At 34.8% G+C, this 24,447-nt stretch overlaps 1 protein-coding gene across 4 annotated transcripts in view; it reads left to right on the top strand.

Moving 5' to 3' along the window:
• The first annotated feature begins 225 nt into the window (after positions 1 to 225).
• LOC101681817 (activating transcription factor 7 interacting protein) overlaps positions 226 to 24,447 on the top strand; it is a 118,289-nt gene continuing 94,067 nt past the window's right edge. For 2 of the 4 annotated variants that reach the window (XM_013057875.2, XM_004755793.3), the window contains exon 1: positions 17,600 to 18,089. In XM_013057875.2, coding sequence (XP_012913329.1) covers positions 18,073 to 18,089 — 17 coding nt within the window. In that variant the 5' untranslated portion in view covers positions 17,600 to 18,072. Of the gene's footprint in view, positions 398 to 17,594; positions 18,090 to 24,447 lie in introns of those variants that run through there. The other 2 variants (XM_004755794.3, XM_013057877.2) reach the window with 2 other exon arrangements.

The raw sequence follows: 24,447 nt of genomic DNA, 5'->3' as shown, positions 1-24,447 counted from the left end.
CAAAACACAACTCACACTGCAACTGAAAGGCGCAGCGCCACCACCTCAGACTTCCTTCTCCTTTCCAAGGCAGGAGGCGTGGCCAATTTTCCTCATTCAAATAAAAAACCAGGAGATTTGCATGGGGAAAGGCTGATCCGTGAGCCTATTGGCTGTTAGTACCACGGGCGTGGCCAATATTACGCCCATGTAGCCCCGCCCACATTAATTTGCATAACGGCCCCGGCGCGTGCAGGGGAGAAGCGGGTTTGTTTTTGAATCTGCGGAGGCGGCGGCGGCAGCGGCGGCGCGGCGACTGAAGCGCGCGATACTGAAGCGGCCGCGTTGAGGACGGTTGCGCGGAACGGCTCTGTAGGAAGGAACTTGGTTCCCCCTCCCTCATCTCCCGCCCCGAAAGGTATATATGACTCCTAGGGGCTGTTATAACCACATTTTCTTAAATTACTATTGTATTTATGAAGAGTCAAGACCGCATTATGGCGGCTGCGGGAGTTGTGTGTGCGCCTGCGCGGTTGCGGAGCTGCGGGCGGGCGCTGCATGGGAGCACGTGATCTTGCGGGGTCGGGCTCTAGCTGCAGTTGTGCAGCTGGCGGGGCGGTGGCTGCGCAAGCGCAATATTCATTTTCAAGATCTAATGTTCTTGTTGGACGCCATTTGGGTTCTAGATTTAATTTTCCTCATTCTTGAGGAGTTTCATTTTGTTATCCCCAAATTTCCACATTTTTTAAGGAAAACGTTTCTCTTGTGTTTTACTCTTATATCGGGCTCAAACTCTTTTTTATATTTTTTCGATTCTCTGAGAAGCTGTGAACTTAATTATCCGTAAAAATGATTGTCACTTGTGGTTCTCGATTATAATTTCACTTTTGGGGTATTGCTGGGTTCAAGTGTATATTTAGGGAGATAAAGATCAGCACCTAGTGGTGGTCCCAGGGGAAGTACATTTAATTGAACTGCATATCTGCAAATACATTTTTAACCCTAATTTTACCAGTTCTGTTATCAGGGAATGTTTACAAAATAGAAGCAGTTTTGAGTTTTGGAAATATGAGGGGGAAAGAGCATTGGAAAAATCAAATCTCAGTCTAAGTTAATGAAGACCTAATTATCAGTTTGTGTGCTTCTGATCTTACTTGAATCTGAGTTTTAGAATTCTTTCAGTCTCTGATCTCTTGTCCATAACTGCTTCAGTTTGGTTATTTTTATTACTCTGACTTTTAAAATTAAAGTCTTTTTTTTTTTTTTAGCATTTTATTATATGTGAAATATAACTTGGCAAAATTTTTTACAAAGAATTCTTATGAGAATTAACTACACTGAGGCCCTTATGAGGAATAAAGTTAACCATCAATGAAAAAAAATTAGTTGAGTCTTTAAAAAAACTGCACCATATACATGTGTATGAGATGTAGTCCTGTTTGAATTCTTAGTGTTCTTAGTTTTCGTTTCTTAAAGAAGGTGGTTGTAAGTATGCTACTGATTATTTTAGTTTACAGTGGTTGTGTCACTATATTTAAATCTTATATAACACCCCTGGGATAAGTGTTATACAATTTGATATAATTCTGTTACTGCGCAGATTATTTCTTAGTGGACTCAAAACTTGTAACTGGTTTTCATAAATGTCACCTGTGGTTTGTGTGTACAATAATTGGTTTCTGGGTTGGTTATATTAACACTAATTTTAAATCAGTTATCTGTCAAATGAAGAAGTGACTAGTACTTTATAATGGTTGGTTAGGGATGTTTTTCTTGCCCAAAGCAAGTTCTGTTAGTATTAAGTAGATGTAATTGAAAGGAATAGTTTTGGTTGTCATTTTAAAAAATGACATCACATACAAGATAGAATGGAGTGATAGGAAAGATAATTCTTATTTCTCAACAGAAAATTAGCCATTCATATAATTCCTGGACCTCTGGACTCTTCTACACAGAAATTATATTTAGAGGGCAGTTGTGTAATCTTTTCCCTTTTTATACTTATGAGGTGGATTACCCAGCACACCCTTCCCCCACTTCCTGTGAGATTCTTTCAGAAGTTTAGAGTTAAAAATGTGTTGTATTTTCTATATTTGTGTGTTTGTATGTGTATTTATGTACACGTATATATTTAAGTTAAGAAAAGAACTCTTAGGACTTGATACGCTTTGCACTTCCAGAGTGAAGTGAAATGTGAAGTGAAGTGAAGTGGAATATTTTGGTTTGTATATTTAAACTTATGTTTTCATTTGAATATACAGATGGTTGCCTCTTAGGTTAATGCTGAAGATTATAAAAGGTACTTGAAAACACTGAGGAACATAATGTATAATATAAATATTTCTTAGGAAGATAATTTTGCTGTTTGTTAGAAAGGCAAGTATATTTCTATAAACTTAAAACTAAGACCAATGAATTGTCTGAATGTTCACTATTTGTTTGCTGTTCTTTCAATAACAAGCATGTTTTGAAATTTTTGTTTCATAGTTAAAATACCACAAAATTTTGTCATATATGTAACGTAAATAATATTAGGACTAGATTACTTAAGGAATGAATACTAAGTTACTGGGGTCATTTAAAACCTTTTTAGTTTTGTAGGTTTTAAATATCACAAAATGTAGTTTAGACAAAAAGGTTTGATTAAGCCATAAACCATTAAAATACTTTTTTCTTTAAATTGTGATTTGAATATATGATATATATATTTAAATACTTTTTTTTTTTTTTTTTTACTTATAACACATTTGTTAAGTATTGGAAATTAGCAACATTTAGAAATAAACACTCTAAATGTTTTGGTGATTTTTGTTAGTTTTCCATGGTTGATCAGTCAGCCAATAAATAGGATTGTTCAATAAATATTGATAGTTTCTCGTTTGGACCATAAGTTCATTCCTGTTCTTTTAATTCAGTATTACATTGTGGATGTTTTCCCATTTCCTTATTCTTTTAAAAATACTTCACTTTTTTTTTTTAATATATAATAGTCTTTTAAAAATGTTTAATGGCTGCATAGTAGTATGTTGTGAAAATATCCCAAATCATCAAATACTCTGCAAATGTTTTTAAGTGGTTACGGAATATTGTTATTTCTAATAGCAATGTACTGTGACTTATTAAACATTTCTTTTATTGGCCATTTGTTTGTTGACTTTTTCTTTGGTATAAATAATGCTGCAGTGAACATCCTTACATGAGTCATGAACAGCATCTTACAGTATTTATTCAAAATTACTGCTTCAAAGGGTATTTAAACTAATACACACAATTAATAAAGCTTTGTTGTTTTGAAAAGCATTTCCCATACCACTATCAATTTGATGGCTGAAAAATAGTAGCTCATTATTTTTTTTTCTTTCCGATAACTAGTGAAGTTCAGCTTTTTAATGTTTATAAATGCAGTTTTCTCATTTTTGTGAATTAGCTGTTTGAGGCTTTTTAATGTATTTTTCTGTGGTCGATGTTAATGTTTTTCCTATTGGTAGCAGCTATTTATGGATATAGCCCTTTGCTCTTCATATTTTTTGGCAGTTTTTTTTTATTTTAAGTTTATTACTATTAAAATTGCTTATGGTTTTATATATTCAGAAGTTTGCTATTTTTATGTAGTCTAAATGCAGTGCTTTTTTCTTATTTGTGATTTCTTTTAGGACTTCTTTGCCTAGAAAATATGACCTGTTGTGGGAGGAACTAAATGTTCACCTATTTTGTTTATTTTTTTCTACATATTGTAAAGATAGTGTTTTAACATGTATGGAGTTTATTTTGCCGTATTGTATGAAAAATGGGTTGCTAGTTTCCAGTTTTTCCAAGTACTTTGTTTTCTTAGAATTTATGTTGGTGATCTCTTTTCTTACTGCTTTGAATTGCTAATTTTGATCATAAGTTACTAGATTTGAGCAATTGTTCTGCTTCATTTACTAGGGATCTTTAACTTGGGGTCCATTGGCCTCAGGAGCCCTATAGATAGGCTTTAAGAGGATTCCTTGGTAGATCTTTCCATGGATTCCATGGATTCCTTGATGTATACAACTTGTACATATGCAGTTTTCTGGGGAAAGAGTTATAGTTTTTATCAGCTTTTGGCAGGAATATGTAATATAAAACCTAAAAGGAGGCTAACAGGCACTGTCTGGGCCTTATTCATATAGCAGTACTATACTGTTTCATATGCTGTAAACTATAGAAATACGTGATTTCTTTTCACAATTTTCTTAGCTAGTCTTCCCTGTTTTTGCAGATGAACTTTGGATTCATTTGGTTAAATTTTTAAAAAGCCAGTTATTTGAAGTTTTGTTCAGAATTGCATTAAATCTAAATTGGGGTGAGTTTACATCTTTTTACTATTTTTTTTTTTCACTCATGACTAGAATACACTTCCTGCAGGTTCCACAAAATAGCCTTTTTTAAAGAACACTGGAAAAATTTGTGATATCTGTTACTTTTCATTAAGGTGTTATTTTACTTGTTTCCTAGTGCTGATAAAATGTTAATAGGGATAAGTTGTTAGAAGATACAGGACTGCATTTCTATTTTTAATCTCCCTTAGGACATGGTGATATGAAAATAGTGCAAGTATGAAGTTAGAAGTGGTAAAATAGGTTGGCAAGAAAGTGTTCTACAATATTTGAAACCAGAATTTTTCTTTGAGAGTTTTTTTTTTTTTTTTTTTTCTTTTTTAATAGAGGAATGTTAAAGCTATTTTGCTGGCCAGGATGGAGCCCAGTAATATAATAAGCATTTTTATTTTTAGTCTTTTTGGTAACTGTAAGTTATTCTCTCATAAGGGTGTTTTCCTAATTACTAGTAAATTTATTGTCCATTAAATGTGTTCTTTGGGCTGATTGGCTTCATGAAAATAAATCTAAGAACTAGGTAGAAATCAATTGTTAAGATATTACTACTGGCTTTTATCAAACTTTTAAAGTAAAAAATTCCCATCTTTGGGTCCTTTTCAAGCAAAACTGCTTACAGAAATTTGCATATCTTACTTTTTTTATGTGACCTTTGCTCTTACTCGGAAACTTTTTCTAGTTTTGACAACTTATGATACTTGGTGTTTTAGACTATAATAGGTGAGGAATGGCAAAAAAAGGGACAATGGAAGTGTTACTGGAGAAACATACATGAATAGGAGCAAGAAGTGATGGCTAGCATCTTGATAGTGAAGAGGGGTCAGGTTTCAAGTGTTAGAAGCAAGAATTTAAAAACTTAGTTTTGAGATTATATAGTTTGTGAATTAGTATTCCTAGAGCTGCATCAGTATTTCTAACATGTTCATTATGGTAGTTGATGATCTTATTAATGATTCTGGATCCTAGAGAATAATTTAACTTGTTCAAGAAGGCAAAGAACTGTATGATTTAGTTTAGAAAGTTTTCTATTGTAATTTTTTAACTTTTGAGGTATATGGAAGATTCATACATGGGCATATGTATTTTCTCAAGGGAATTACATGTAAGGTGTATTATGGATAAAAATTATGTTTTAGCATAATGTAAATGGTAGAGTACAAAAAAGTCATCAAGTAGCTCTGAGAAGCCCTGTCTCTGTAAGTTCCCTAGGGTATCTAGCTCCATTAGTGGAGCTTCTCTTTTGAAATTCTTGCCCATTTGATCTTGTTATGTTCTTTATAGAGTCCAAGATTTTAAAAATGTTATTACAGTGTTCTTTCTCAGACTGTCCTGAAATCAAAAGAGTGAGTTAGTGGTTTATCCAGTCATTTTGAGCTTGTTAAAACAGAAAAGTGAATTCCAAAAAATTAAACTTTGTTTATATATGCTTCAAGTTTCATGGTAGAAACCAATCTTGTATTGCAGATAGAGAGTATGAGTGCCCGGCACATTTTCAATTTTTTAATGCCTGCAAAATGAGAAGACTGGAGTACCAGTGCTTGTTTGTACAGTGTGAATGTCTTCAGTTTTGAATTTTGATCATTTGCGTTTTTGAGTCTTTAAGAGAATGACTCTGGCATCTCCTTGGCCTCTTTCTAAAAAATGTGATAGGCCTAAGGGTACAGTTGGCAGTACTTCCTGAGAGACTTTATAATTGGACGTACGTAAATATGAAAATCTGAGAAATGAAGATGACCTATTAATTTCATCATGAGAAATATTCATTTACTTATGTCTGTAACTTTTCATTGTTCAGAATATTATAAAAATATTTTGTCAAAAACTAGCTATATGCCCTTTAATTTGGGAGAGAGAACTCCTCGTATGATGTGAGGTAGTAGTGTCATAATGTCTTACTATAGAGTTCTTTGGCCCTTTTCTTTGTTTGTATAGCCCTGTGCTACTTTGCAGAGTTATTGTCCTGATAGGTACCTAGGAATTATATGTCCAGTACTCTATGGCAATTCTACATCTAAATGAGAATTTGACTTCAATGTTAAGGTAGTGATTCTCAGAACTAATAATTACTGACTACCTTGAGTCAGTAATGCTAAAAGATAATGCTATCCAGTTTGTGAAAAGGTAAACCTAGAAGATGAAAATAGGATCTGCCATTTTAAGAACCAGTGAAAATGTGACTGATGAAACAGTGAATGATGTGACTGCTTCAGCTCATTCTCAACTAAGACTTTGAAGTTAAGTAGGGGTGTACCTGCCCTGTTACCCTTACTAGATTAAGTGTTTTAAAAGGAAGAAGTAGTGAAAAATATAGAAAAGAGACTATTTTTGAAATTTTCTCTTATTTCCTTTTAGGTGTTAAATGTCAGGAGCTAATTGGATTAGAATAAAGACTGAACTGCTCAGTGAGACTTTTACCATTGTTTAAGGATGATAAGTGTTTATTTCTCTGCTGTTACAATACAGAAAAAGACTCTTTAGATTTAAGGTGGCTTTGACTTAATATATGGTTCCAGGTTGAACATGACTACTCACAGTTTACCAACCAGGGGCAAGGGAGAAAGGGTCATGGGATTATACACCTCATTCTTTTGAGAACATGATCTGGAAGTGGCACGTATCACTCTGACTCATGTTTTATAGCTGAGAATGTAGTCACTGGAACATAATTAGTTGGGAAAGGAAGGATGGTTAATGTAGTATCTAGGTGGATAGCCATGTGCTTACTAAAATTAAGGAATTTTATAAAAGGAAAGAAATGGGTGTTAGGGAACAACTAGCCCTTTCTGCTATAAAAGTAAGCTGGAGAAGTAGTCTCTCAGAATAATTCATAATTTGATATTGAAAACTAGTTTTTTGCTTTAACAGTTATAGTTAAAACTCTGTGTCTTCCTTGGTTTTTCCTTCTCCTCCTTCTCCTCCTTCTTTTGGGAGAGAGTGCGAGCAGGGGAGAGGCAGAGCTCAAGGGAGAGTGAGAATTGTAAGCAGGCTTCATGCCCAGTGTGGAGTCTGACATGGGGCTTGATCTCATCACCCTGAGACCATGGCCTGAGCTAAAATTAGAGTCAGATGCTTAACTTACTGAGCTACTGATGTACCCCTCTATAACTCCTTCAAAGTGGAATTTTGAGAGCTTTGTATTCATGATTTGTGGTTGAGATTCTAGTTATTATATTACCTTATTTGGCGGGATACTTCCCATTTCTGCTTGCCTTTGCAAACATATTAAAATCATGTTTAGCTCTGCAAGATTGGAATTTTAATTTAATATTAAAATCTCCATATAATATTTTTCTTCTTTATTCAGTTTAATATTTTTAAACTTTACCAGTTAACTTGCTTATTTTAAAAGGATGAAAGATTATGTATGGGTAAGGACTGTGAATAGTGACAGTTGTTTAAATTACTTGTTTTAGTCCAAAGTTGTTTTTGTTTTAGAAAAAAAAAAATTTATTTTTAAGTAATTTCTATACCCAACTTGGGTCTCAGACTCATGTCCCAGAGATCAAGAATTTCATGCTCTACTGACTGAGCCAGCCAGGTGCTTCGAAGTTATGTTTTTATCATCTTTTCCAGATCCTATTTTTCTTTTGTAACTCTATGTATGAAATACACATTTTGAAGATAGAAAATATGATTTTTGAGGACCTTATAATGTACACAAGTAAAACAATTGTGGTTGTAAATTCTTTGCATATGGGTAAAACTTACCTGATTTATAAGTAATTTAAAGCAGCTTTCTATATAAGTAAAAAAAATATTTAAAAAAACATATTCATGTAAGGCACAAAAAGTGAAATGGTAATGGGGGAGATCAAGGAAGTCTTAGGGGAGTTGTATTTTAGGGATAAACTAGAAGGATGTTCTCAGTAAAGGAAATAGGGTGTTCAGAGTATCAGAAATGAGAAAGTGAGTGTGTTAGGGAGTGTGTTAGGAGAACTCTGAATAGCTCCCTGTTATTTGACACAAGATCCTTGATTTTTGTAAGTCATTGCTGCCATTGTGCCTATATAATATAACTAATAAAGAGGATGTTGTTGTTTTTAGTTGGAATTTTTTAATTACTTTTTTTATTCTGCTTTGCTTCCTATCTCACTTAAAGGCATTTATTGCTCTCTGTTTCTATGTTTATAGTTGTGTAGTCCTTCATAATCTTTCTGCAGTTAGGAATTACATCTTATTCATGTGTCTGGCAATTGTTAACATTTTAAAGAAAAGCCCCGTCTAATTAGGAATGATAAAGCCACTGTTGAAAGTGTAAGATTGCTTTTCAAATTGCCTTCGTTAAATATTTGCTTATTGAAAGATTAGATCCCTTTTGTTTTAGGTAGAGGTGCAAAAAAGGGAAGTAAGATATGCTAGTTCCTTTTTAAAAAAAGATTTTATTTATTTGATAGACAGAGATCACAAGTAGGCAGAAAGCGAGAGAGAGAGAATGAGAGAGAGAGAGAGGGAGGAAGGGGAAGAGGCTTCCTGCTGAGCAGAGAGCCAGATGTGGGACTCTATTCCAGGATGCTGGGCAAAAGGCAGAGGCTTTAACCCACTGAGCCACCCAGGCACCCCATCTAGTTCCTTTTCATTTAACTCATGATTATCCACAGGTGTCAGGCTTTTTTTTTTTTTTTTTAATTAAATACATAATTTACTTAAACACCCACTGGATAATTGTCAAAAGATTGACAGGCACTTTACATATGAGAAATTATAAATTGTGAGTCAAGTTTTAGAAAAAGTTCTTTCATCTCATTCATTAAAAAAATAAAACAGGGAAACACCACTGCTTACATATTAACAAATCTCTAAGATATAACTCTGAAGGACATAATGTGTGCAAATTAATAAGGTTTTGATGAAAAGATGGAATGACATAATTACATTTTTAAGTTTCTGTAATTCTCTCCTTCCCCACCAAATTTAAGTGATTTAGAAGTTGGAAGATAGCAAAATTGAAGAAAGAAAAAGGCAGAGAATTTTCCTAAAATCAGTAATATGGTGAAGTAGAAAGGACAGTAATTTTATATTGGGATCAGGGCATTTAGAGTCTCCCAGCTGTATTAATATAAAAAGATGCTGTTACCTATCTAGTAGGGTGGTTGTGAGGATTAAATGAGATTAGATCTAAAAAATGGTTAGCAATTTTTCTTGGTACATTTTTTCTTTTCTGTCTCCAATCAATTGATGAATCGATTAGTCAGGCATGAATATCTAAGAGGCAACTAGGTGCAGCTATAGGGCGCCCTTCAATGTAGGATATTTATAGAAAATGACAATATTCTTAATTACTGGAGTTAGAATAAAATGTTTAAAAAAAGTAATTTAGAGAAGTAGTTTTATGATACTACTCACTAGTAGGGAAAAATAAGCATTTGAAAAAGTAGTGTATTTGCAAAGGTTTGTGAAGGAGTCTAGATTTAGGTCTGTTTTATTTTAGAAAGTGTTTAACATATAAAAGCCCTGAGAAGTTACTAAATTTACCAAGTTAACAGTAAGCCTCTTCATGATAAAGAAGCAGCCCTTTTCTCACATTAATTATTTATCTTTGGAGTTTGTCAGTTTTTTTCAGATAATTATTATTGCCAAAAGTAGAGATGAAATCATTTATTTTGGGGACTAAACCCACATATGCTTTTTTTTTTTTTTAAATTTAAGAGTGCAAAGTGCTTCCTCCCCCTTTATTTACTTTCTAGGTATGGAACTTGTTGGACATGCTCACTCAAAATTGAGGCAAAACAAAGTGCCAGTTTTCTTCCATAACCATTCCTGTGGCCAAGTTCCTGCCCTGTAAAACACAAATTTGAATGGATAAGTTTGTTTAATGATCTTATACTTTATTTATTTTTCTTGATTCTTTGTTTACACAAGCCTAATGAGAAGTTAATACTAAAAGACTTCTCTGTTGTCTGGTTAGCAAAACTACATACATTTTGTTTAAGAGTTAACTTATGTCTAGATGTTTTGTAAAGTGTAATTTTACCTGCTTGATTACAAGATCAGGAACCAAGAGCTGTCTAATTCATCTCAGTGAGCTTTCACCTGCAGTACTTAAAACTGGGGTCTTATGGTTCTGAGATTTCCATATTTGTCAATATTCTTGTATTTTGGGAAATGATACTCTTTATTCCAATAAACTTAGGGATCTATAAGTTATAGAAAATGTATTAAATTAGGTTCTGGGAGGACTTACTGGCATCATTTCTGCATTTGAGGTGCAGTTATTTCTACATTTGAGGAGCATTCCTTTTCCCCTTTCATACTTAATGATAAGCTTTCTCTTTTTAAGTGTGACAGTTTTGTAGTCATGGTTACTAGTTTGATTTATTCAATTTTATCCTGATAGTAAGGAAAACATCCTCATTCGAACTGTGTAAACTGCATTATAAAAAAGGAAAAAGATTCTGTTTGGATAAGACCAATCAATAAATTCAGTATTTTTCTATGGAACTGCTCTTTAATTGTTTTGGTGGCTTCTTATCACCCATATTAAAATCTTTCATGGGTTATTTTTCCCTTGGAATTCTGAGGATATTGGATCAAGGAATTATTTAAATTATTATTAATACAAAGTATATTTTAAATCGAAGGTTAAAGATAGATTAAGAAGAAAGTGTTTTCCATATATAACCATTAAAAATACTAATCGTAGTTAAATCAGTTCATTTAGTTCTAAGTAATTCTTGTTTTACTCATCTAGGGTTAAGTAATCTACATAAACAAAGTCTGCACTGGACTAACAGAATCATAGAAATCTGGACCCATTCTCTTGGTATATTTATGACAGATTTTGATTTAGGCAGGTAATGTCAGACTGTATACCAAGTGGCCTGTATCCTGGAGTCTCTTCTACTTAATAGTAATAGTTAAGATGATTTGGTATGGTCCTTTACTAAGGATCTTTTGATGTTTTATTTAGTAGAGAAACATCCTCAGGTTTAGTGGCAGCAAGGATCTTGACTCATTTTTGTTTCTTGAGTTTTATCGCTACAGTTGGCCTAAGTGCCGTCTACATGTGATACACTGCTATGATCAAAATTTCATAGACCATGTAGGGAATTCCTTTACTCTTTGTCTGTGTTGCACCATGGTTTCCCATATGTCATGTCTTTTTATTGGTTTATTTTGTCATTAGGGAAAGGAAACTCTATTCTTTAGTAACCTTTTGAGAAAGAGTAAATGCAAAGAATATTCTTTGAAGCCAGGAGTGTGTGAAACATTGTCACTGCATTTTTAGATACTTGATTGATAGTTTGGCTAGGTATAGAAATCTAGGTTGGAAAATATTTTTCTTCAGAATTTTAAAGACACTGTTTCATTATCTTTTTGCTTCTATTACTGCTGAGAAATCTGAAGCCATTATTATTTCTGATTTTCCCCTCACTGGAAGCTATTAATCTGTCAATAGTCTTTAGTGTTTTGAAATTGCACTGTAATTCTTTGATGTAGCTCTGTTTATCATTGTTTGTTGGCTTTCATCAGGCCCTTTCAGTTTAGCAGCTCTTGTTTTTCAGTCCTGGAACTTTTTCTTAAATGATTTCATTGGTGATACCTTTCATCTGCCATTTTATCATTCTAATGTGCATTTTTGGAGGGGTACTCCACTTAGTTTTTTTTCCCCTCCTACTTAAAACTTGGTCTTTTTGTTCAGTTAGATTTCTTCAACTTTATCATACAGTTCTTTTACTGAGTTTTTCATTTTTTCTATCAAGTTCATCATTTCTACTTTATAGCCCTTGCCTGTAGTACTCTACTTTTTTTTTTTTTTTTTTTTTAAGTAAACTCTGTGCCCAGTGTGGATCTAGGAATTCATGATCTCATGCTTTTACTGACTGAGTCAGCCAGGTGCCCCTAGTATCCTGTTCTTGACACATGACTGCAGCATCTGTTCTTGCATATGGATATTAATTTTTTTGAAATTTTTTTTTTTTTTAAGATTTCATTTATTTATTTGACAGAGAGGGAGATCACAAGTAGGCAGAGAGGCAGGCAAAGAGAGAGGGGGAAGCAGTCTCCCTGCTGAGCAGAGAGCCTGATGCGGGGCTCGATCCCAGGGCCCTGAGATCACGACCTAGCCCAAAGAAAGAGGCTTCACCCAGGTGCCCCTTTGAAGTTTTGTCTTGCATAGTTCTTATGTTTTTTTGTTTTTGTTTTGGCTTGTTTTTGGTCTCTTTTTTCCACATGAAACTTTAATCAGTTGCCTTTTTCTTCCTTGCCTGACTGTATTATATGTTATGGAAGATTAAAAAGTTGATTAGAGTGGCACCTAGGTGGCTCAGTTAGTTATGTGTCTGACTCTTGATTTCAGCACAGGTCATGATTTCAGGGTGGTGAGATTGAGCCCCATATGGGGGTCTGTGCTGGGTGTGGAGCCTGCTTAAGATTTCTTTCCTTACTCCAGTAGCCCCCCCCCCAAAGCTGGCCTGTGCACATTCTCTTTCTCTTAATTTTCTTTTTTTTTTTTTTTTTAAGTTGATTAGAGGGACGCCTGGGTGGTTCAGTCAGTTAAGTGTGTGCCTTTGGCTCAGGTCCTGATCCTGGGCTTGAGTCCTACATCAGGCCCCTAGCTCAGTGGGGAGCCTACTTCTTCAGTCTGCCTCTTCTCCTGTTTGTGCATGCACACACACACTCTCTTTCTGATTAATAAAATCTTTCAAAATTTGAAAAATTGAAATTTTCAAAATTTGAAAAATTGTAAAAAAGTTGATTAGAATATCTGCAATTGTCAGCTTTTAACTTCTCTTTGGCTTATCTGGGTGGACTGTTTTTTGAGGGCTCCCAAGATCTTAAGGTCTTATGCTTTTCAGATACACTCAGAGAATAGCTTTCCACTATCTTGATTGGTAGTAAAGCAAAGTTTGTTGAGTGAAGTACAAAACCTCCTGAAGAGGGAGGGGACCCGAGCATTGCCCTAGTTTTCCATTTTCATACATGGGGAATAAGAAGTATTTTTTTAAGAGTTTATTTATTTATTTATCAGAGAGAGAGAGAGAGCACAGGCAGGCAGAATGGCAGACAGAGGCAGAGAGAGAAGCAGGCTCCCCACTGAGCAAGGAGCCAGATCATACATGGGGAATAAAGATCTGATTGGCAGCAGTCTGGAAGATTAATGGAAGAAAAAGACAATGGGTCTCTGCAGTAAGCACTCAAGTCCCTCTCTTTTTCGTATGCTACTCTAATTTTTAACTGGATGTTGTCTTCATAGTTTTGCTAGGATTGTGGAGAGAAGGTATTCAGTGGAATGTGGTGAGTATATCTAAGTATCTTATTAATTCACAAACAGCTTTCACTAGTATTCCCTTTTTTGGTCACATCATCCTACTATTTCTCCTTTCACCTCAGTTGGCCTAGTTTTTTTTAGTTGCTGTGTCTTTTGAAGTTGCTGTCATGTGACTTAAATTGGTTTTTCCCCCAATGAAGCATTGGAAATGAGATTTGGGGAACTGCTAAGTTAGTTACCAGTGGTCCTGCTTATTCTCCAGCTCCCAAAATCTTTTAGTTCTTTTACTCTTTTCCTTATTCTTGAGTATTTTTGCTTTCAAAAAATAGCTTTACTGGGGTGCCTGGGTGGCTCAATTGTTAAGTGGTTGCTTTCAGTTCAGGTCACGATCTCAGGGTCTTGGGATCCAGCACCACATTGGGCTCCTGGCTTTGCAGGAAGCCTGCTTCTCCTTCTCTTCCCCCCAACCCCTGCCCCGCTTGTGTTCCCTCTCTCTCTCTGTGTCTCTCTCTGTCAAATAAATAAATAAAATCTCTCTAGTGTGTCTCTCTCTGTCAAATCAATAAAATCTTAAAAGAAAAAAAAAACACCTTTACTGTAGTTTTAGTAGGATTTGAGGGAGTGAGATTAGGTGTTCTCATTTCATTATCTTAACATCCTTTTACATTTGTTTTCTTTATATGTAAGGTTGGTAATAATATGTAACTAAAGTGTAGTAACCAAATAGAAGTATTTACTTTTTATCTAATACAGTGAAACCTTTTATTTAGATTCCATGGCATTTTCAGTATTTTGTATATGCAGCTATTTTAATAGTGTGATCTGTGTTGTCTAAAAGGTTATAGTAGTTGATTACAATTAATTCCCTTCCAGTTCTCATTGTTATTTGTGCAACCCCTAGCAAATGGTTTACATTTGCTGCTCATAAACCTTTGACATTATAACACTCTTACTTTACATGATCCTTTTAAGACTGAAGTTAAAAAAAATATGTGAAAGAGCCAAAACATTGGGTAATTGTGGAAATGTTTACCTGACATTAGGAATAACTTCCCAATGTGTTTGCTTTTACAAATAAACAGTGATTCAGTTTATCAGGACTTATTCTATCTAAAGTAATTTTTAAGCAAAATTTTTAGTAAAATTTAAGAATTTAAAAGTAAATAATATTCTTCCATAATTTTTTAGACACTTTTAATCTGTTAATAGTCTTTAGTGTTTTGAAATTGCACTGTAATTCTTTGATATAGCTCTGTTTATCATTAATATTATTATATTAATATTAATATTATTATATTAGAGTTCAGCTCTTCCAAGCAGTTAGTAGGTCCTGTGTACTGCCTGTAAAAGCTCTAAAAGCTGAAAAGTACTCTACAAAAGGTATTTTTTCCATTTTGGATTTTAATGATTTTATTTATTTTTTAGAGAGAGAGTGAGAGAGACAGAGCATGAGCAGGGGGAAGGACAGAGGGAGAGGCAGAGACTCTCAGGCAGACTCTGAGCTGAGCATGGAGCCCTATGCAGGGTTCAGTTCCACAACCCTGAGATCATGACCTGAGCCCAGACCAAGAGCCAGACACTTAACTGACTGAGTTAACTGACTGAGCCACCTAGGCGCCTCTACTTCCTGGGTTTTAAAGTACAGAGACTTTAGGCCCAGGCTAAAAACTTAATTGAATCATTAGTTGACTGCTTTTTCCCAGAAAATAAGTTGAGATCCTGAAAGTGAAGTTTCTTAAAGATGTAGAATTTTCTGAGATTTTTGTGGTAGAAATGAAAACACTGGGAATTAATTTCAACTCACCATCTATTGAGTGGTTACTCTGTTTTGTACTATGGAAGTTAATGGAAAATGAATTAAGATGTGATTTCTGCCCTTAGGAACTCTAAGTTATGGAATATGGTAAATATAACAATGGTATGCACAAAAGATCTTGGGAGTGAAATTTTACCTGGCTTGGGGGATGGGTATAGTAAAAAGAAAAATAAGTAAGGAAAAGGTTGTTACTGATGAGATAATTTAGGTTGAGTCCTGAATAGGATTTATCAGGTGAACTAAGCTTGTTTCTTTGGGATAGAAAGTGAAACATGTTGCAGTGGCACCAGTTATCAGAAAAACAGCCCAACCATTTTCCTTTTCTAAACTATTTTCGTGATGTGTAGAAACAACCAGTGTGGGAAGGGATGGGTGAAGGAAGCTGCATGGGCTTAGACTGAGTGTAGTCTAGCATGTATTTCAGCTCCTAGCACTTTTGTGAAGTTATTTAATCTTTGAGCCAGTTTCCTTCACTTATAATGTGGTAGGTAACATATACCTTGTAGGATTGCTGTGGGAATTAATTGAAATAATGCATGTAAAACTTACCTGAGGGCTTGATCTATATGAATGTACCTCCCTACCCCTTTGTCTTCTAAGTGCTGTGTGTGAAGTAGATAATGTCTAGTTACTGTTTTATTTATGTGCCTTGGGATAATAGAGAAAATCTAGTGAATAGGTAGTGAAATGACTGTAGTGGTTGGAGGAGAATTGGTACAATGAGAGAATGTATGTCTTTTTGTCTTTTACTCTGAGATATAAATTGGGTGAAAAGTAGTTCTTGTAGCTGATAGTAGTAGCCAGCAACTTAGCTTGCTCAGGAAAGCTTAGACTGAGAAAAAAGTAGTTAGGATTTACACTGGAAAGGTATTTGGCAAGACATGGGAGGCTTGGGGTGAGGGGGATGGGACAGGGTACATTTGCAGGTGTGTTACATAATTTAAATTTTTGTAGCCCAGACTCCAAAAGAATCTGCTGTCCTGAATATTGGAAGCTGCTTACTTGGCAGATTTAAAAGTTTTGGTTGTTTGTCTCCCCAATAACCTTAGTCCCATTTCAGTGCTACAGTAATGTCTATCTTTTATGAATCTTTTGCAGTTTACCAACCTTTTGCTTCTAAGGAATAGATTTGAGCGACCCTCAGAGAATTACTTTTTTTTTGAAGAATTAATGTGGCTTGGTTAAGTGTAACTTTTTTTTTTTTTTAAATCTAGTGTAGGACTTGAATAGTCTTTATACACTTCATCCAGTTTGCCTCTTGGAGAATAAATAAGGGTCTTTTAAAAAGCTGAGTTTAAATAGTTGAATTTAAAGTGGAAAAAAAAAAGCTAAGTTACTTTTGTTTCATTTAAAAATTTTTATTATAGAAAATTTTAAATATATACAGAAATAGAATGAAATAATCAACTCCATGTGCCCATCACTCAGCTTGAACAATTATCAATTTATGGGGCCAGTCTCCTTTTGGCTGTACCCCTACCACCTCCCTATACCCTTAATGATAGATAGACAAAAGATCATACAGGGGAGCTAGATTTTAGGAAAGTAAACTAAGGAAAAGAGAAGGAAAAGGTGGATTTCCTAGATGATACGAGCTGTCAAGCAAACAAGTTTTTTTCTGTGCTCTTGTTCTCTTCTCTTGATGGGTAGGTTACTGCCAGGGCAGATTTGTTGGGATCCCTCTCAAATTTGTTTTGTTAATATACCCACTTTCAGATGGAATTTTACTCTGTTCTCAGTATTTGCTTTTCCCCCCCAGGGGTGTCTAATTCTTTATTTTTATTTGTTTTTCACTCATATTAAAATGTTGGGAGGTCTGTGGCAGGACATGAAATTTAATTTGCCCTGGGACCAAACACTCACCTAGAGATGTCTTTGTGGCCATCTGGACTACAGAAGAGAAGAAAGTGTTTTTTATCTTTATGGCAGATTACTTAAAATAAGCTTTGTTGCCATCATAATTCTAATGATTCTAGTCTTTTCCCCCACAGTTATTTAAAATTATTATCAAATTATTGTCAAGATTCAAAAATTTGACTGTAAGCTTTAACCATTCTGCTAGATTTGAGTACTTTGGGGCTTAAACTCTGTGGGAAAAGATCTTTAATTAGCCTTCTATAAATGGAAATTGACTATCAGGATTTCAGCAACTTAATTTTCCAGAAATTATAAAAATTGGCACCCTTTTCATGATAAAAGTACTATAAAAGACACACACACACCAAAAAAAGGGCCTTGAGCAGACTTTTTTTTCTGGACTGAAATGGAGGCTTTCTTTCAAGCGAATTCCCTGATGTTTGCTGTGTGTGATTTGGCTCTATCTCTGTAACTGCTAATATGTGGCATGGACTTCAGGCTGTCTGGGATCTGGATGTGCCCAAAGTCTGTATTGCAAGTCCGGATTCACAGGCATTGTGTTACAAAACTGGCTTGCTGCCTTCTCTGTTTTCTGTGTCCTAAGCAGCTGCATTGTTTGTTGCAGTATATGCATTAGCTGTTGTCTGTGTTCAGTTTCCTGCAGACTGACAAAGTGGGAGGGGCTTTGTTTGATACATAGCTGAGTTTTCACTGTGTGAGTTCTTGAGTGCACATTGCAGCCATCTTAATTACACTTTAGTGCAACTGAGACAGTGCAGCTGTCTCAAAATGGCTGCTGACCTAGTCTTTGTAGCTGCTTAGGCAGCAACTATGCCAGTGAGGAGACTTGGCACATGCACCAGGACCAGAGGTAAGAACCAATTACTCTTTATCTTTGAACACTTTAATTAAAAAATATTTGAATTGTACTGAATTTACATAGCAAGGTGAACTTAGAGCTTGCTTGCTAAGAAGTTGAAGTGTTTGCTTTAAGCTTCTTTTATGGACACAGTACATAGGATGGTGAGGTCAAAGGTTAAATTCCTGTAATTTCTCACCATCTTATGTACTGTCATTGCCAGAACATTTGACCACTACAATAGTGTTTCTGGCCCTAATTAACTTAATATTCTTTTTGTGTTGGATATTTTAGTTTGCTTGATATTTTTTGGTAGAAATTAAAAACAGTATATTTACTGAATAGTGTTTTTTTATTTTGTTTTGTTTTGGAAAGAAGCCATAAATAAGCCGTGTTTTGCATGAAGAGATTGTGTGTGTGTGTGTGTGTGTGTGTGTGTGTTTTGGAGCTATTGTTTGATAGCTTTCTGGGAAGAATTTAATTTTCTGAATATAAGTCACAGTTATAGAAAGAAAAATATTTTTTACACTGTTAGATTTTTTTTTTTTTTGTACTGGGTTCTAATTCTTTTTCATTATGCTGCCTCCTCTTGGCCATTTAGTTCTTTCACATGTTTTAAGGGTGCTAACTTTTTATTCTAATTACTTTTTGCTTAAATTGTCATTCAGATTCGAATTTTGAGTTTAGAAACAAGTTCACATCTAGGACTGGATACCCCTTTTCTTTCTCCTAATATATTTTAATGCAACAGAACTGAAATAAATACTCAGTTGTTTTAGTTAATTTATATTAATTGTTGATGTCCACTGTAGTCTTAGTTTAAACCTGTGGTATATTTAAAAATAATGTATTTCAGTGATTTTTAAAATTTTGTTTCACAATTTTCAAAAAGCTTTCTTAACATTCTGAACTTGAAACATTTATTGAGATATGGTAAGACCATAGTCACCCAGAGAGTTAGGAGTATGAAATTCTTATTCACATAATATTTCAGATAGAAATTTTAAGCTCTAATGTTTAAATTGTGGTAATTACTAAAGATTTTTAATAAATGGTATAGTACATTTCTTCAGTTTTGTTAAGAGTATTATGAATATATCCCTGACTAATATGACATAGAACAGTAAGTTTTGAACTTTCTAAGCACAGCAACTTTAGAAAACAGCATATTTTTGCACATTAAATTCTTATGAAGGACCCCTATATTTAAAAGGGACACGTGGTATTTTATTGTTTTGAATTTATTTTATAATTTAAAAGTGTAACATTTATTTATTATAAACTTATTTATTAAAATGAGAACAGTTAGGCTGTTAAGATGAAAACAAAAGTCTGAAACCAGATCCTATATCACAGTTTTAATCTTGTTAGTGTCAGGATCTAGGTTGCTTAGTTGTAGAACTTCAGATGGTAAGTTAAGGGACTGTAGAATTCAGTTTGAAAAGTATTCTAAAATGTGAATTCTTTTGTTGTTGTTGTTTTTTAATGACTTTATTTATTTATTTGACAGAGATCACAAGTAGGCAGAGTGGCAGGCAGAGAGAGGAGGAAGCAGGCTACATGCTGAGCAGAGAGCCTGATGCGGGGCTCTATCCCAGAACCCTGGGATCATGTCGAAGGCAGAGGCTTTAACCCACTGACCCACCCAGGTGCCCCTAAAATGTAAATTCTTTATGTTCTTTTTTAATTTCATGAAGTTAGAGTCTATATTTACACAATTTGACAGTTTGAAATTGCTGCTTTGCCACAAAATTGTGTTTATATTCTAATTTTTTTTAACAAAATAATTTTTTTCTTCATCATTGATCACTTACTTAGTGGCTTCAAATATATTTGGGATCACTAGTTCAGCTTTGTTAATAGCTTTAGTGTGTTTATTTCTCTTTCATTAGCTTACTACTTTGTGAAGTTGTTAGGAATCTTTTTATGTAATATAATGGTGGATTTTATTAACCTGAACATTACTTTATATAAATGCAGTAATATGTGCTTGCCCCCGAAAGAGAAGAAGTGTTGTGAGAGAGATTTTATCCATCGTGCCTTTCAGGTTTACCCTACAGTGAGTATGACATAGGAAAAATGAATGTGCTGTGCCCTTAATCATTATTATTTTTATGCCTCTTGTAGTATGAACAGCTTACTGTATTCAGATATTTCATACAGTGCAAGGCAGCTACTCAGTTTGTTCTTTATTGCTAGAGAAAACTGGCTAGGTTGAAATTATTGAAAACTTAGGTTGATCGTCAGAGTAAGACCTTAGGGAAATTTCAGTGATCCACTCTTTTTGCCTTTTGTTCTGGCTTATAAAATTAACTTTCATTCTCTATAAGAACACTCCATTGATTATTACTTGTACATGGAGGAACATCAACAATGTGGCTTTTTGGAATATTATTGCTAATTTTTTCAGTGCCATGTTGCATTTTTGCAACTATAAGCATAAACTGGACCTCAGTGGGATTATTACTTCTGGGATTTGTGACAGTTTTCAAATTGTCCATGCTGAATTCCAGACTGGCTACTAGGCTGAATAATTGAAGGCATGATAAATCCGGGAGCTGGATAATTAAGGTTTAATGTTATTATTTTGTCATCTTTTGTGCTCCCTATGTGTTTATCCTTTTTCCTGAGCTATTTCATTAAGCATAAGCCTTTAAGGAAAATGTTGAGATAATGAGAGAAATCGACTAAGAGTTCAAGCCTAAATTTGAGTTGTTTTTATTACCTCTCTTATATTGATCAACTCATTCCATTTTCTGACTCTTGTTTCCTCATCTGTAAAATGGGAAAAATTCCTATCTGTATGGCGAGGATATGTGGAGAATCAGTTCATATAATGTTTCTGAAAAGTACATGAAATAGTCTGCATGCTAATTTTCCAGTAATATTTGAATGCTCCTCAGTTTTTTGTTTCTTAGATGTGTACTTTATCAAATGTGATTGGATCAGGGAATGTGTTATATTTAAACAGTATGGGAAATTTCACATATAACTAATGCTCAGAAGCAAGAAGTACTGACTAATATTAGTACATCCATAGCTACTTGATAATATGTTGTATTCATGTTTGTACTGCTGATCCTATTCTGTTACATAGATTAGCCACCTTTTGCTGTATGTAGTTAGTGGCAGATACGTTTATTAAGTGAAGCCAATGTAGAATGTTGACATTACAAAATTAAGGAAGTAAAAGGGAGAAATGTTTCGATTCTAGTTTAACTGAGTCCTGCTGAGTCTTCCAAATATGCAGTGAGAAAATAAAGAGATGACTTGAATTCAGGGCCTAGAACTTTCTGTGTTTTGGTACATATGAGAATTTTAAGAAAATATAGTTTTCTTAAACTATAGCCACAAATTGGCAGCCAACAGCCTTTACCCTTTTGCTGTTGTCCTATTACTTGTTTAAGCTGTCAAATTTTACACAAAAATCTGGATGTCTCATCTCTGAAAAATAGAAGTTGGGGAGTGCTAAGAATGTATTTCTGCATCAGAAAAATAATCTTCAGTAGAGTACCTACTGTCTCCTTCAGATAGGGCCTATACAGTTCACATCTGGTCTTATTCACTAATTACATTACCTGCTGGGCCCCTATAAACTGTTCCTTTCAGATCCCTATCCTACTTATTTGACTGTTTGTTGGCAGCCTTTTATAGTTAGAGTACAGCTTCTAACCTAGAAGGAAGTAAGCATAAGTAAAGTCCAGCTTATTTTACTTGGTAGGAGAGACTGCCTGCATAAAGACCATTTTCTCTTTAGAAGATACGGAACCTTTGCCAATCTTCAGCTTTGTCCTGATTTCTCTATATTAGAGAAATATGGTGCTGCTTCAAGGAGATCCAGTGACATCAGCAAGAAGTGGCAATAGAATGAAAGTGAAGAGGTTAAGGAAATATTAATTAGAAACATGAATACCTTGAGGTCTTTTAATGTCATAATAGGTTCTCTTTTCTTTAAATGTTATGATGGTGTTAAAGACATCACTATTTATCATATTGATGTTAATGATGATACTGCATAGAAAAAGTATATTCAAGATACACAGTTTACTGAATAGGTAAATGAAATACATTTTATAAAAGACTTATGTCTAAATTGGTTGAGTTGAGAAGTCTTAGCACTAAAAATGAGAAAGTTGCTAGTAGAAAGTTTTCTTGACTGCATTAGACTAATTTTAGAGGCCATTATAAACTTATTTTTGTTTAAAGTTTGCTTCTGTTTACATAACACTCACTTTCTCAACTTTGTTGAGACTACTTCGATGATGTAGCATTTATGTAATACCATGTAATATCAGGGAAATGTTACTTTTTTGGAAAATGGCATTAAGTTGAAGCAGAAACTTCAGTGTAAATTGAAAAAGCATTTAACTTGCCTAGGAAACACTGACTCTCCTGCTTTCTGAACTCTTCACACTCCCAAAAGAGATAGTGATTTGTGATTTGGGAGAAAGTGTAAAGTCTATTCAAATAAGGATTTTTTTTTTTTAATCGCTTAGGTTAGAACTTTCACAGAATTCTCTATTAGTAATTTGTAGCAGTCTGTTCTTAGTCATTAATGTGTTAATATGGAAACAATGAAAACAGTGCTTATTGACACAGTGAATCCTTTGAGTTTAATGAAGAAGGAGTTTAACACAGTACCTGAAGAGTTGTTTCTGCATCTAAGGACTTTTGCCCTTCTTACAGTAAATCAGGTGCTACTGCCCAGGAGAGGCATGTGACCTCTTGCTCTCCTTTGCTAACATGGAAGTGTCATGGCATGCATTGTGGAAGCTCCTGATATAGAAGTCAGGAAATGATTATTTTTGTCTGGTATGGCTATTAAAAATTATATCGTTTTGGATACATGGCCATTCTGCATTAAAAGAGAGAGGCCTTTGGATTTGGATTAGATAAAGAGCCAGGGAAGAACACAGACTTTGGAATCAGTCAAGGTGAACTCATTTTCTTTGACCAACTAGTTAGACGTTTATATGAGAAATGTATATATAATGCTGGATGTATAATACCTATCATAAGTGCTCAGTATTTTTTTTTTTTTAAGATTTTATTTATATTTATGTGACAGAGAGAGAGATCATAAGTAGGTAGAGCAGCAGGCAGAGAGAGAGAGAGGAGGAAACAGGCTCCCTGCTAAGCAGAGAGCCCAATGCGGGGCTCTATCCCAGGACCCTGAGATCATGACCTGAGCTGAAGGCAGCGGCTACTGAGCCACCCAGGCGCCCCTTTATGCATTATTTTATTTTATTTTTTTTAAGATTTTTTATTTATTTATTTGACAGAGAGAGATATCACAAGTAGGCGGAGAGGCAGGCAGAGAGAGAGAGAGGAGGAAGCAGGCTTTCCACGGAGCAGAGAGCCTGATGCGGGGCTCGATCCCAGGACCCTGGGATCGTGACCTGAGCTGAAGGCAGAGGATTTAACCTACTGAGCCACCCAGGTGCCCCTATGCATTATTTTTTATGGGAAGAAGCTAGTTGCTTATTTTCAGACTTTAGTTTTCGTATCTTTAATATGGGGATAAAGTCTACCATGTAGAGTTGATTGGGATTTAAATGAGCGTAGTATATATACATTCAGTGCGGTGTGGGACACAAATTATGTATTAGTAAATATTGGTTGCTTTTTCCTTACAAGTTTCCCTCTGGCACAAATTTCTTTTGTTTTGTTTTCAATCATTATGGTATTGGGGAGAAATCTGGGCTACTTGGATATTTTAGAAAAGGATCTTTAGGGTGAGGGTTTTTAGGGGTCTGGCTGATTTGTAGTAAAAATGCCAGAAAGCAAGGCGTTTATTTATTTTTATTTTTAAAAAGATTTTATTTATTTAATTGATGGAGAAAGAGAGAGAGCACAAGCAGGTGGAGAGGCAGAGGGAGAGGGAGAAGCAGGCTCCTCGCAAAGCAGGGGAAGCCCGAGATGGGATTTGATCCCAGGACTTTGGGATCATGACCTGAGCCAAAGGCAGTGGTTTAACCAACTGAGCCACCCAGGCATTCCAAGCAAGGTGTTTAAATCTCAAAGTGAAGACTTTAAAGAGCTTGAAGGGGATACAATAAGAATTCTTACTGGTGCTAAGGCAGCATGTTAGAGTGAAAACAAAAATGGATTTTGAAGTGATCAATTGATTCAAAAAATTTAATAAACATTTATTATGTACCTGTTAGTTGCCAGGTACTGTTTTGATGTCTGGTGTACAAGATCCCTGCACTCTAGCAGTTTACACTGGGGCAGGGGAATTGAGGGGGTAGATAATAAATATGAGAAGGTTAAATTACCCCAGGGATTGAGAATCCTGGGGGTAGGGTAGAATAGGTAGTGAATGGCTAGGTAAACACTACCAGAATGTGGTCTGTGAATGAGTTCAAGG

The sequence above is a fragment of the Mustela putorius genome, unplaced genomic scaffold (assembly GCF_011764305.1).
Source record: "Mustela putorius furo isolate JIRA1106 unplaced genomic scaffold, ASM1176430v1.1 tig00537227_pilon_pilon_pilon, whole genome shotgun sequence".
In the NCBI taxonomy this organism is placed as follows: domain Eukaryota; kingdom Metazoa; phylum Chordata; class Mammalia; order Carnivora; family Mustelidae; genus Mustela; species Mustela putorius.
Note: the sequence above shows the minus strand (reverse complement) of the source record. Positions and strands in the feature narration are given on the sequence as shown.